The sequence below is a fragment of the Chionomys nivalis genome, chromosome 14 (assembly GCF_950005125.1).
Source record: "Chionomys nivalis chromosome 14, mChiNiv1.1, whole genome shotgun sequence".
Lineage (NCBI taxonomy): Eukaryota > Metazoa > Chordata > Mammalia > Rodentia > Cricetidae > Chionomys > Chionomys nivalis.
The window spans coordinates 70170115-70184188 of record NC_080099.1 but is presented as its reverse complement, the minus strand read 5'-3'; the positions used below and the strand labels follow the sequence as shown (position 1 = coordinate 70184188).

Here is a 14074-nt window from a genome sequence, read left to right as displayed (position 1 = left end):
CTTCTGCTTCCCTTCAGAAAAGAGAAGTCCTCCCAGGGATATCAATTGAACATGTCATATAAGTTAAAATAATTAAACACACTGGCAAAAAAAGGAAATGATTCCTAATGATATTCTGCTATACTTGTGAACATATTTCTTACTACATATTTTTACAGAAACAAATATGACTTGAGTTTATATTATTCCATAGAATTACAATAATAATTGTCAAAATCTCTATGGAAAACACTTTCTATCCAATTGAAAGCAATTTAAGGATATATAAATAGTACACACAAAATTATCTGAAAGCGGCGGGTCTCCTTAGCGGCTGGTGGCGGTGGTACATCCTTGCTCGAGCGCTTCGACTGTGGCGTCTGCCTGATCGCACCAACTCCAGGACTTGGAAATATTGGACATCTAATTGACTCCAGATTGTAAGCCACAGATGAGTACTCGGCGGGCGTGAGAGATTGAGAACATTCCACCTCCCCATAAACCTTGGTGTATATCACTTGATTTTCTGTGGATTGAAGCCAGAGAGCACAATGAGTACAAGAAATCCTCAAAGAAAGCGGCGTGGTGGAACAGTAAGTTCTAGGCAAGCCCAGAAGCGAACTCGGGAAACAACTTCAACCCCTGAGATTTCCTTGGAAACAGAACCCATAGAACTTGTGGAAACTGCTGGTGATGAAATTGTGGACCTCACCTGTGAATCCCTGGAGCCTGTGGTTGTGGACCTCACTCACAATGACTCTGTTGTGATTGTTGAAGAAAGGGGAAGGCCAAGAAGAAATGGGAGGAGGTTACGCCAAGACCATACTGACAGCTGTGTGGTGAGCAGTGATGATGAGGAACTGTCTAGGGACAGGGATGTGTACGTGACTACCCATACTCCTCGAAGCACCAGGGATGAAGGAGCTACAGGACTCAGGCCCCTGGGTACTGTCAGTTGTCCGATCTGCATGGATGGATACTTTGAGATTGTGCAGAGTGGACGCCGCATTGTTTCTACAGAATGTGGCCACGTCTTCTGTAGCCAGTGCCTCAATGATTCCCTTAAGAATGCTAACACTTGCCCAACTTGTAGGAAAAAGATCAACCATAAACGCTGCCATCCCATTTATATATGAAATGTTCAGAACTGCTCAGGATAAACCAATGGACAGACAGCCAGGCTAGGCTTTCTGCGTGGTATCTGCCTCCAGTTTCCTGAGCTAAAAAAGACTTTCAAAAATCAATGTCTGATGTAAACTGCTCTTTTGTTTTCCAACCCCTTAGATGTTTTGTTTTCTCCAGTTTGATGCTATGGAGCAGGATCCAGGGATCCTCCCATGTCAGCTTAGCATCTTTTCTCCTGTGTATTCTGAGCCGGGAGTAGGAGAAAAGGAGTCAGGCACATTGGAGTTTGAGTATTGTGGCTCCAGCCTCTTTATGGAGCTGACATGTTGGCCAAGAAGTTTCCCTATTGGGAAAGTTTGCCCCAACTCTTCTGGGTACAGAACCTTCCCAAGGTATCTGCCAGTTAGCTATTCTGCCTGCCACACAGTGACCTGGCCAGACACAGTCCATCCAACCCAAGGATCCCAGTACAGAAGCCGCCCCTGAAAAGCCCTGCCGGTGGACTTTATTTTTCTTTGGAGAGCAGAGGTGATCTGTGATTCTACCTGTACCTTATCATTGATGTGCGGTGTTTTCTGCAAATCAAGAGACCTTCTGCGGGGCAGCCATGTTTCCTAAGAATGAGAAAGTGCAATAAAGCCCGTTCTTCACCTGCTCTTCAGCAATCCGGAAGATGTAGCACTGCTAGTGTCCTCAGCCCAGTGTTGCCTGTGGGAGCAGTGCCCATCGCACCCCATCTCTGTTCGCCAACTGTTCTCAGGAACCCTACCCATGCTCCAAAGTTCTTTGCCTGGCACAGAGCATTCAAGGCCAGTAGGACAAGCAAGTTTTTGAGTGTCCTCTCTTTTCTGCTGTGCCTGTGTTGTCCACAGTGCTCTCCAGCCCTCAGTTTTTCACTTCCCACTGCCTAATGTCTGCCCAAGCATAGATACCAGGAGGTGGTAGCAGTAACAGTGGCCTTATCAGCTGTTCACTTCCACGCTTTTACCCAAGTCACTGTTGCCCGTGTTTCTCAGCCTGCTGCTACCCTGGCTTTCCCACAGCCCTAGAGGAGATCAATTATTTCCGAAGCTGTTCTTCTGGCCGATTGGGCTTCGATCCTCTGGACTTTTGACTGCTTTGTAGGATTTGATCAGCAAAGCATGGTGCCTCTTCCTTCCCGTGGGACCACATAACAATCCCTGCTCCACTCCATATGTGTGGGAGCCTCTGGTGCCCTCTCGGAGGCAGTGAAGTGGTAAATTGTCCCTGAGGACACAAGGCACAGGGTGGCTCATAGAGGATAGGCCTTTAGTGCCAGCCTGCCTCCACCTCCACGCTATTTCCTCAGAGGGCTTCAAGCCAAACCAATAGCCTTTTTGTGTGAAACATCTCTGAGGTGGGAAAGGGACCACTGGAGCTTTGCTAGCAATAACTGACTTTCAGTTTACTGTTCTGATGGAGCAGGGCCTCAGCACAGAACTCACTTTAAATGGAGCTGAAGGAGTGTCCCTCCTCTGTGTGAAAAGAAAATAGTTTTATTCTTTACTCTGACTTTTTAAACTGTTTGACTTCCAGTTAGTTTGAATGAGAGTAGTAATTTTTTTACATGGACTCAGAGGGTAGGAGCATTAGCTCTCATCATTGTGATGTGTGGAGTGTGCCCTCCCCTTGGATGTCACAGCCATTGAGTTCCCTGTGGGCCTCATGGACTTGCTCTTGTTAGTTCTTATGATAGCCAGACTTAAAGGAGCCAAGGTGACCATGCAGCCAGTTCACTGGTAAATATGGTGACACCCACTTAAAAATTCGTTTTCTCCTTAAAGACAGTTTATGAAGTTGATCATAAAAGTTCTATTACTTCATCCTAAATTAAAATGAGAAAAATATGTGTTTAGTTCTACTAATCAGAAGCTGAATTAATAGGAAAAGGTTGGTATTGAAAAATCCCTTTCCTTTTTCCTTAATGTATATAGTTTAACTCTTTCTTTGTTACATTTAAACTATGCTCATGGATATCAGTCTGTTTTGGACTCCTGCTAGTGTTAAAGATGGAAATAAAGCAATTGGAACCAAAAAAAAAATTATCTGAAAGCTTTTCACATTGAGTTACTGTCTTGTTTAAATACTTCTTGATATAGACACCCATTAGTGACATTCCTCTCTCCTCAAGCACCTGTTCCTGGTAAAAACATGGGCTGTATTGATTTGCTGCAATTTATCTTCTCCCAGAATTTTTAAGACTGTCAAATCTTGCCAAGACAGGGCAAGATGGTTCTGAAAAATTTCCTGCCTTTGAAAATGGTCTGTCAGTTACCCTAGGCCTTAGCCAAAGTTGGTTGCTTCAACATTGCATATGAGACTTTGGGTGATTGCTCAGGTAGCTAATTGTTTCCATCACATATTTCTCACTGGTTGGTTGTACTTACTGCCTGATCAACTAATATTATCTCCTTTCTCAGGCCTTTGATAGGGTTGAAGATTAGGTAGACATAGTTACTGTACTCTTATGAGCTAGCCAAGCCATTTCCTTTACAAGACTTAGACTCCTAAAGATAGAATGTTTATTAAAACATTTAGCATATGTTCCTTGCTTAATATTGTTTAAGCTGGTTATAATTCTAATTATACTTGATATCTCTTCCTAGTGTATATAGTTTTGTATTGGGTTTGGAATTCTCTTATTTAAACGAAAGGGGGAGGTACTGTGGGAGCTCCTTCTGCTCCTTCAGCCAATACAAGCCCACTTGGGCATGGTCTCTTATGCTGTAAATGTACCTGTAAAGTATGCACTCATTTCTTGCTTCCGCTCTTGCTTCTGACCCTGTTCCTGTTTGCACAGAGGACTGTTATCTAGGACAGTGATCTGTAAGTTTCCCTTAAATAAATAACCCTTTATTATTCAAAATTCTGAACTGGTGTGGGATTATGTTGTGACTTCCGCCTTCACCATTCTGCCAAGTTAAACCCAGGCCCTGGATATGCCATGATGGGCAAATGCCTCTGGGATGCCCCTTCACTGCAGCCACCAGAGGGACTGGAAAGTCTATCTACTTTTAATAATATTTATAGCTTGGGAGTATAGGTAAATTTTGGAGATGATTTTTTTCAAGTATAAATATGGCATGTTAGGTAAAGTCTAAGTGTGGACTATGGCATTGGTAAAGGGTGTGACACCTGTCCTATGCGCAGTCATCCTACGGCACTGGTGACACGTGTATAACATCCCTTAATAACTTCAGCCTTTCACTAGCAGCTAGAAATCACGCCAACTGGGACAAATATCAGATTCTTGCCTGGCAAGGCCTTTGACATTAACTTTAAAACAATTTAGAGGAATAAGATGTTTTTATAAATGGATTCTCTTCCCTCCATTCTTTCCCCCTCCCTCCCTTCCTTCTTCCTTTCTTTCATTTTCTTGAGGCAGGATACTGCTATGTAGTCCAGGCTGGTTTAGAACTTGCTGTGCAGCCAAGGGTACATAGTTCAAGCTAGCCTCACACCTGTAGCTCTCCCTCCTCTGGAGTGCTAGGATTATAGGCATGCACCATCGCTCCTGGCTTAAGTGGGCTTTTCTTTCATCTAGCATCTGTCTTTGTATTTGAAATGTGGTGAGGCCTATTGATGTTCTCTGTTAACGATGTTCATGCAGATTGCACAGAAGGGCTAACTGTTATTGCATACTCTAGTTTAACAAGTAGTTAAATACTCACACACATTTTTCTTTTTTCAGTTTCCTATCTAGCTGTTTGTCTATGTCACAGAAGAGAACAATAAAGCAGGAGGCTGAGGGATCCTGTTAGATGTGTCATTGAGTTAGATTTGCACCTCAGTGGAAGATATCAATTGGAGGTCATAACTGTTGTTGAATATTAGTTAAAGATATGTTACATTTATTTATGCTGTAGAATATTTGTTTAATGATGCAAAGATGTATTCCATTCTTTTCTGTTTCATTTGTTTAATTCTGTGAAGCTATGCTATATACCTGCTTGGTCTAATAAAGAGCTGAATGGCCAATAGTGAGGCAGGGGAAAGGATAGGTGGGGCTGGCAGACAGAGAGAATAAATAAGAGGAGAAATCTGGGAATAGGAGATCAAGGAGTAAGAAAAGAAGGACACCAGGAACCAGTCACCCAGCTATATAACAAGCCATAGAGTAAGAAGTAAAGAAAGGCAAACAGAAATAAAGATAAAAGCCCAGAGACAAAAGACAGATGGGATAATTTAAGTGAAGAAAACCTGGCTAGGACACTGGGTGGTGGTGGTTCATGCCTTTAATCCCAGCACTCAGGAGGCAGAGACAGGCAGGTCTCTGTGAGTTTGAGGTCAGCCTGGTTTACAGAGCAAGTTCCAGGACAGGTCCAAAAACTGCAGAGTAACCCTGTCTCAAAAAACAAAAACAAACAAAAAGAACAAAACAAAAAACCAAACAAACCAAAAAGGTGGCTAGAAATAAGCAGAGCTAAGGCTGGGTATTGGTAAGATTTCCTCAGGAGCTGGGTGGCAGACACATAACTATCTCTTTGATGAGATGGCCATTTTAGGATTCAAAATGTATTTGTTTTTACTGATTTATTTTTCTGTCTGACCCTACCCTTGTCTTCTCCTACCTCCAATTGGACAAGGTAGAGTCATCTGAGAAAGGGGCCTCAGCTGGAAAAATGCTCTCAACAGATCAGCCTTTTGGCAAGCTTGTAGGGCATTTTCTTGATTGGTGATTGATGTGGAGGGCCCAGCTCACTGCGAGGGGTTCTACCCCTTGGCTGGTGGTCCTGGGACCTATAAGAAATCTGGCTGAATAGCCAGGGAGAACAAACACTTTGCTATGGTCTCTGCATCAGTTTCTGCCCCTAGGTTTCTGTCCTGACTTGTTCAGTGATTGACGGTACCTGGAAGTGCACAGTGAAAGGCTCGCCCTTTCCTGTTCACATCATGGTGTTTATCACAGCGGTGGAAAGCCTGACTAAGACAGGCCCACAGGTTCACTGTTAAAATCTCATGGCAATAACTAGACTTTGAAATAGTCAATAAATGAGGCCAGGGAACACAGGTTCAGGCATCCTCATGAAGGACCTGTAGGAGAGAGAAGGAAGGAGACCCAGTAAGCAGAAAGCATCCATCAGACACCATGAACCTTCCCAGGGTGTTCATGGGAAGACTGAGTTTCTTTGGAGAGTGATGGAGAAGTGTGCTTCTAGCTGCTGTTAGAAAACCATAATGGCTCTGGAGAGTACTGAAAATTTGTAGTGAAGGGGCCAGGGAATTAACTGCCACAGACACGGGAGGGATTGACACTCAGTCTCTTGGAGACTGACAGTGGGGAAAGCACACGCTTATTTATTTTGGTGGCTTTTGAGAGAAGATGTCAAGTAGCCCAGCTGGCCTCTGACTTACTAAGTAGCTGAGAATAACTGAACTACTGGTGCCCTTATGGTCAGTTCCCAAGTGCTGGGTTACAGACATGCATCACCATGCCTGGGACGTAAGTGTTTAAATAGCAATTTTATTGAATCATACAAATTATTCTTCTCCCTGTGTCAAGTTTCTTGATGCACTTAGCCAAATGTGTAGCCTTAGATAAGGGGACTCATGTCTCTGTGTTTTAATAAATTAATGAGGTTATCATTAGTATTTACACATAAGGTCATCACACATATTAAATGTGTTTAAAGGAGAACCGAGAAAGGGGTTCATAAATATTGACTATTATAAACCTGGCTTGATTTGCAGTGTACTGTGGATGTTGTGTGTGACCACAGCTGGTGACCATGATGCTGCTCTTTTCCTTTTCTTATCTTGATAAAATATGCAGCACACAGACCTTACCATTTCAGGGCTGGCATGGTGGCATGTGCCTGTAATTCTAGCTTTTTAGAAAATGAGGCAGGAGGATATTGAGTTTTAGGCTAGTGTGGTCTACATAGCCAGGCTTTACAGATAAATGAGTAAATTTAGCTATGTTTGTCACTCGTAGATGTACTACTCAGTGACGTCAAGTAGATTCACTTTCTGTATGAAATGCATCTTTAAGAGGAGTATGAGCCGATGAGATAGCGCAGTGTGCTACTAAGTCTGAAGACCTGAGTTCAGTGGCAGGAATCACATGGTGGAAGGAGAGAGCCAACTCCAGCAAGCCCTTCCTCTGATGAAAGCACATTTGCGTGCACACACACGCACTTTGTGGTGTGCAAATGTGTGCACACATATACAAATAAATGTGGTTTATAAAAAGCAAAGAGAAGCACTCACCTTAGGAGGACTGGGTGTAGGAGGTGTGAGAACAGCGCTCAGGGGGAGATCAGGGTAAGGGGCGCCACCCAGATGGCTTGTTCTTCCGTGCTCTCCTCTCAGGCCACCAACTGCTTTAGTCTCATGCATCCCTTGTCCTTGAGAGCAGAAGGTCTGGGCCCGTATCCATCTTGTTGATGTCATTCTTTTGCAGCATCATCAGGTCTGTGACTGAAGCACTCAGAAGGCCTGGGTACAGTGGTCACGAGTTCACGACTCGTGCTTTCTAGGACGCCTAGATGATGTGTGGCATTGAAGTCAGCAGTTCTGCCAAATTCCTTGAAATGGATAAGGCCGGATGCATCAAAGGCTATTTTCTGAAGGCTGTGAGAAGGAGGGAACAAATGGACCTTAATACGAATGAGCTACCCCACCCCTTGCTGTCAGAGTGCGTCCTCATGCTGTTGGGTACTCGTCATTAACTGTGCCACTGTCATGTACGTGGTACCACAGAAGAGCAGAGGAAGTGACTGACCCAGAGTAGGGTTCACGTGTCTGCCAAGTCAACCTTGAAGGAAGGTTTCCAAGTTAATTCTTTCATTGATTCCTTGCTTCAGCAGATGTTTATTCAGTGACAGGCGTATCCCAGGACTCTGCAGTGGACTCTGGAAGATGATATCCTCTGTAACAAGTTTCTTTTAAAAACTGACTTTACCCGGGTAGTGGTGGTGCAAGGAGGCTGAGGCAGGTGGATCTCTGAGTTTGAGGCCAGACTGGTTTACAGAGTGAGTCTTGGACGCAGAGAAACCCTGTCTTGAAACCTGGCACCCCAAAAAAGATTTTATTTATTTATTATTCTGATATGCACAAGCCACTGCACCTAAACTTGTTAGTGTGTGTGTGAAGACACCTCTGTGGGATTGCTTTTCTCTTTCCACTTTTACGTGTGTTCCAAGGATTGAACTCAGGCTGACCTCACATTATCTGTAGAGATCCACCAGCCTCTGCTTTCTGAGTGCTGGATTGCTGGGATTAAAGGTGTGTACCACCTGGCACACGCCTTTAATCCCAGCACTCGGGAGGCAGAGAGAGGCGGATCTCTGTGAGTTTGAGGCCAGCCTGGTCTACAAGAGTGAGTTCTAGGACAGACCCCAAAGCTACATCACCACCATGACCTTGCCTTGCCCCCCTCTTTTTTTAAGATTAGAGATGGTTTATTCTGGAGATATTTTGAGTGACCATGGCCCAGGAATGCAGATTTAGGCTGCCCCAAATTCCATGTTCTAAGACAGAAGCAGTTTCACGAAGTGTTATAGTTTTACAGAATAAATAAAGTAATAAGCCAAGGTAAGCTTAAAATACATTGGTGTGTACATCATAGAGCCCCACAGGAACTGACAAGGTGGGAAGGCTTCCTATGGGCCCAAGATGCTGTCTGATGACATTCTTAGCTCTTGGGTTGTTGAAAGCTAGTGGTCTGCTAAGTTAATAAACGCCAAAAGATTTTTTATCTGTTGGTCACAGGATGTTAGTTCTGACACAGAGGTGGGTGAGAGACTCTTCAAGAGGACCTGCAACATCTCCACATCACGGCATTTAAATCAGCTAGTCTTTGCAGACGCACTTCTTTTCAGGAATCTTAACCACACCACAATACCCCCCCCCCCCGTCATTGACCAACATCACATTTGTGCATGTGAGAGGGTCACATATTATTGATTATTAGGTCACATATTATTGATTACCAGGTGTTATGAGGTCCTCGTAGCTAGAGAACCAGATGTAGAGGAGGCTGAGTAGTGGGCAGGGCAGCAGTCTTCAAACAAAACAAACAACCTCCTGGGTCATATCCAAACGATAGCTGTCATCATCTGGATGGACATAGGCCAGATTCTATACCCAAGATTAAGTAATCCAGTGATGTTTAGCATAATGAAGTAAAGAAATACGTATTTAAAATACCAAAATGTACTCCTTGTTAGACCAGATTGACTAGATGTCCCCCAGCCACCGTATTTACAGTTATTCGTACTCTATGAACTATCTTACTTACATTTAAGTGGTTAGAAATGTGGCCCAAAGTTTTAGTTTGTGAGCCCAGCCTTCAACAGCTGCGCCATCTCTCCAGCCCAGGTCCCTACAATTTAACTTCTATCTGCATCTGTTTAGGTGGCAGGTGCCAAACGACACACACTTTTAAGTCTACCCCAAAGGTCTTAGACTGGATGATGACTAAATATCAAAGAGTATTAGTATGCTGTGTGAAGGAGTCATTTCATTTACCCACATAGACCTCATAAAATATACCTAGAGGTTCCAGGTGAACATTCCCAGACCCAAACACCTAGAGGTCAGAGACTCCATCCGTCCGTCCGTCCGTCCGTCCGTCCCCATCCGTCCGTCCCCATCCGTCCGTCCGTCCGTCCATCCATCCATCATCCATCCATCCCTCCATCCATCCCTCCATTCATCCCTCCATCCATCCATCATCCCTCCATCCATCCACCAACCACCTATTCAACCAATTATTCATCTTCTGATCTATCACACCACACATCCATTCATCTACGCATTCACCTAGACATACATACATACACATACATATACATACACACATACATACATACATACACAAACACACTGATCACACTTAGAGGCGTTGGGAATTTTTTTTTTAAAGCCAGGATCTCATGTAGCCCAGGCTGACCTCAAAGTGGTTATTGTAGCCAAGGATGACCTTGAACTTCTGATCTTCCTACCTTTACCTCCAGAGTTCTGGGAATACAGGTGTGTCTCCCTCACTGGGTCTATGCAGTGTTGGGGATAGAATGTAGGGCTGTGTGTGAACCACACAAGAGTTCTACTGACTGAGCTACACCCCCAGCCTGGTACTGGGGATTTTTATGAGGGGAAGTCATCTGTCGTATCTCCCCATAGAATCTAATCATGGTACAAAGATTTAGAAGTGCAGACCGTGCATCACTCTCTCACTTTCTTCAGGACCCTTCCCATGAAGCCCCACCCTCTTGCCTTCAAGGCTCGTGAGCTACTGTGAGAAGGTGGGGATTTGATAAAGTTGCTAGAGTCTGTTACATCTTCCAGGGATCTGAGAGTCTTTCCAAAGACTGAGAGGATCAGGCATGGTTTGGATAGAAGGAATAAAGGTGCAGAGGTCTAGGGTAAGGTGCTTGCAGCACAAACAAAGGGGTCCGAGGTCAGTCCTAGAATTCATAGGAAAAGGCTCAGTGAGCTCCCGGCTCAGTGAGAGGCCTTGTGTAAAATAAAAAATATAAGTAAAAGGCAGAGAGTGATTGCAGAAAATACCTGATGTTGATCTCTGGCCTCCAAATGCATGTGATCATAAATGCACATGCATCCTCACACGGGGCGTGTGTGTATACACACACACATACGTATACAGACACAAGAATAAGGATAAGGTCTTCTGAGGATGTTAGCCCCCACCTGTGCATTTTCCAGACAAACAAAGACTGTCACCCTTCTTTCATGTGGAGCCACCTGGCCTCTGGCCTCACACCTGGGCTGTGTGCTTCATACCAGGAGAGGGCTAAGTATCTGACTGACCTGCCTTTCCACTCTCTGCCTCCCACTCCCAACTGGCACCCGGCTGCTGTGTTTGAGGAGAAGGCAGGAATCGACTCCCACCTGGAGAGTTGGCAGGCACACCCCTGTGGTTTTATGTTTGTGTAACTTTGTCCTGGTCCTGGCTTGGAACCTCATCTCTTGGGCTGGGTTTAAGATGCCAGCAGTGCAGGTGAAAGCATTTGCTCTTCCCTGGGTCGGAGCTCCTTCCTGAAGCCACTTCTTTCATCCCACCTTAATGGCATAATGAAGCTGTGGGGGAGGGGACTCGGAAGGAGTGTCTTTTATGAGTTCTTTGAGGGTCAAAGAGTCACAGAGGTCTCTTCTGCAGGGAGCCCTGCTTCCTGAAAAGCCACCTCTTGGCTTGCTGGTGGTGGCAGGAAGAAGCAACTGCCCGTCACACATCTTGTTGTGGGGAACTCAGTGTGGAGCTACTGGGTAGGGTTTGTGATGACAATGATTTCAAGTCCCTTTCTGCCTGTCTAGAGGACCTGAAAACAGTTCCCCTATCTTCTTAAAAATTGCCTTAAAAATACAAATGACTTAAAAATCCTTGTGTATCTGTTGTGTTGCATGTGTGTTGTGTGTGTATGTGCATGTGTGTGCATATGCACATGCACACACACACAGGACAGTCTGAAGTCAGGTGTGTCCCTCTGTCATTTCCACATCCATTTCCACACCAGACCTGCTGCTCACCAGCTGGATGCACTGAATGGCCAGTGAGCTCCAGGAATCTACCTGCCCTGCTCCACCCAGCATGGGCTACGGATGTGTACTGTTATGCTTGTTTTTTGTTTAAATGTGTGTGCTGTATCCGAGCTCACATCTGAACCCAGGTTCTCATGCAGCTTTGCTTATCAAGTCACGTCCCCAGCTCCTGTGTTTAGTTTTCATGCATGTATAATACCAGCATTGTTATCAAAAATAGACAATATGTGTGAAAGTCCTCTGTAAATAGCAAAGAAGAACTGCTACTGCCTCTAGAATGTTCTTCCTAGGTGAGGCCCTTTGTGGTGTGTTCTTTTCTAAGATGGTGTAGGTGGAGGGAGGGGTTGTGAGATGCTCCAGCAGGGAAAGGGGCTTGCTGCCAAGCCTGACAGCCTGAGTTCGGTCCCCTGATCACACAGATAGAAGGGAACTGACTCTCTGGAGTTGCCTTCTGACCTCCATGTGCACCTTGGCACGTCCACTAAATGAATAAATGTAAAAAAAAAAAATAAAAGAGATGTCCATGTGTCGGACGGAACTCTCAGTCCAAAGGTCAAACCTATAGTCCCCATCCTGTACCCTGCTTCTCTGTCAACGGGATAAGTAAATAGAGGAAGGCATGGTAGTTACTGAGTCTTTTATTTGAAAATGTTGTAGATATTAGGATTTAAGGTGATGGGGGCGAAGCTGGTATGTATTTTGAAACAGGGAAGGGGGAAAGGAAAGTCAGTGGTCAGAGCACAGTGAATCTCCACAGTCCTAGACTGTCCTTAAAGCAGCCCACCAAAATTAGGGGAAAGCAATAATAATGTCTCCCTTCTCTTGTGCTCTGCACACGTACGTGTGTGTGTGTGTGTGTGTGTGTGTGTGTGTGTGAGAGAGAGAGAGAGAGAGAGAGAAAGAGAGAGAGAGAGAGAGAGAGAGAGAGAGAGAGAGAGTGTCTTGGAATTCACTATGTAGCCCAGGCTGACCTTCAGCTCACAGCAATCCTGTGTCTTCCGAGTGCTGGAATTACAGGCATGAGCCATCTGTTGTTCAATTTAAATGACTTAATCCATGACCTCAAGAAGTCTGATCACTGGCACAACAAATACAGAGATAAACACATTATAGCCATTAACAACTATCTTTGTTGAATCCAGTCTTCGCTCTACAGTGTGTGCAGTGTATGCACTGCTGAGTGATGGGAACTCTCTCAAGTTTGTTTCTGGACTGGGAACCTACAAGTTCCCTTTCCCAAGGAATCAGGAACATATGAGGGAGGGGTCAGGAGTTCCAGCGTAGCGTGGGGCTCAAGAGAGGACGTTGTAGGCTGGTCAAGACACACTTGGAAACCTTCCCTGATATACCGGGATGCCTCCAATATTCCCATGACAGGAGTTTTAATGTATTATAGGAGCCTAAAAAGTTCATCCTGCTTTGCCCAGCATCACAAATGCAGGTTTTCTGAGGCCTGAAGAGCGGGGGTGTGGCTTCTGAGTGGGATTTCCATGGGAGTGAAAGTCTTCCTGAAGATCTAAGCTATCAGGCCTGGTCTGCAGGGACCCTGGGGTTTCTCCCTCTGCTTTCAGTGCTTCTAGTTATCTTGTCTGCTGTGTGTTCCTGAACCTACCTGGTATCTCCCTGTGGAACGGGGGCTGCCACCTACTGACCAGCTGTTTGACTAATCTCATTAATATCTTTTGACTTAAAAATTTATTTTTATGAGTGTTTGCCTGCATGCATGTGTGTGCGTTATGTCCATGCCTGGTGCCTGAGGGGCCAGAAGAAAACAGGAGAACCCGAAACTGGAGATACATCTGGTCGTAAACTGCCATGTGGTGAACGGAGCCAAATTCAGATCTTGAGCAAGAGCAGCAAGGGCTCTTACCACTAAGCCATCTCTCCAGCCTTGACCAAGCTAGTTTCTGTTTTGTTCTTGAATACTGGAGAATACTCATTTGAGTTACCTTAGAAGGTTACCCCCCCACCCCCACACACATACCTTGATTTGCACATTCTGTGAATGCTGTCTACCCCTGAGTTACAGTCTCATTCCCTGCGTTACTCTAACATCTGTGTACACATTCACTGGGAAGTATACATCTACAAACTCCACACAGTTATCTCCAACCCCCAAGATTCCAAAGCTTGGCCAGACCCTGCCTGCGAGAAAGTTAATTCTTAGGAATATGGAAGACCAGATGTAAAAGAATGCTCAGGTTCCAAGGCTCAGAGTTGAAATTTACCACCAAATTCCTAAAATCTCAGAATGCACAAAGTGATTACTTTCATTAATTAATATCTGGGGTCAAATGACTCTAGAGTGATCACCAGCGGAAACGAGTGTAGTTGGCCGAATAACTAGGCCCCAGAGGTGGGTCCGATTTTATGTAAAGAATCTTAAACACATGATCTCAGCCCCCGACATTTTTAGTCAGTTCTCTCTGCCAGCCTCTTGACTGCT

The 14074-nt window shown here is 44.8% G+C and overlaps 1 protein-coding gene across 1 annotated transcript; it reads left to right on the top strand.

Moving 5' to 3' along the window:
• The first annotated feature begins 302 nt into the window (after nucleotides 1-302).
• On the top strand, nucleotides 303-1602 carry LOC130886723 (E3 ubiquitin-protein ligase RNF4). The gene has a single exon (XM_057788808.1). It carries the CDS (start codon nucleotides 531-533, stop codon nucleotides 1113-1115), a length of 585 nt encoding a protein of 194 aa, XP_057644791.1. The 5' UTR covers nucleotides 303-530; the 3' UTR covers nucleotides 1116-1602.
• The last annotated feature ends 12472 nt before the right edge of the window (nucleotides 1603-14074 follow it).

Coding starts and splice junctions, on each gene's coding strand:
- LOC130886723 (XM_057788808.1), top strand. CDS start 531: ATGAGTACAAGAAATCCTCAAAGAAAGCGGCGTGGTGGAACAGTAAGT.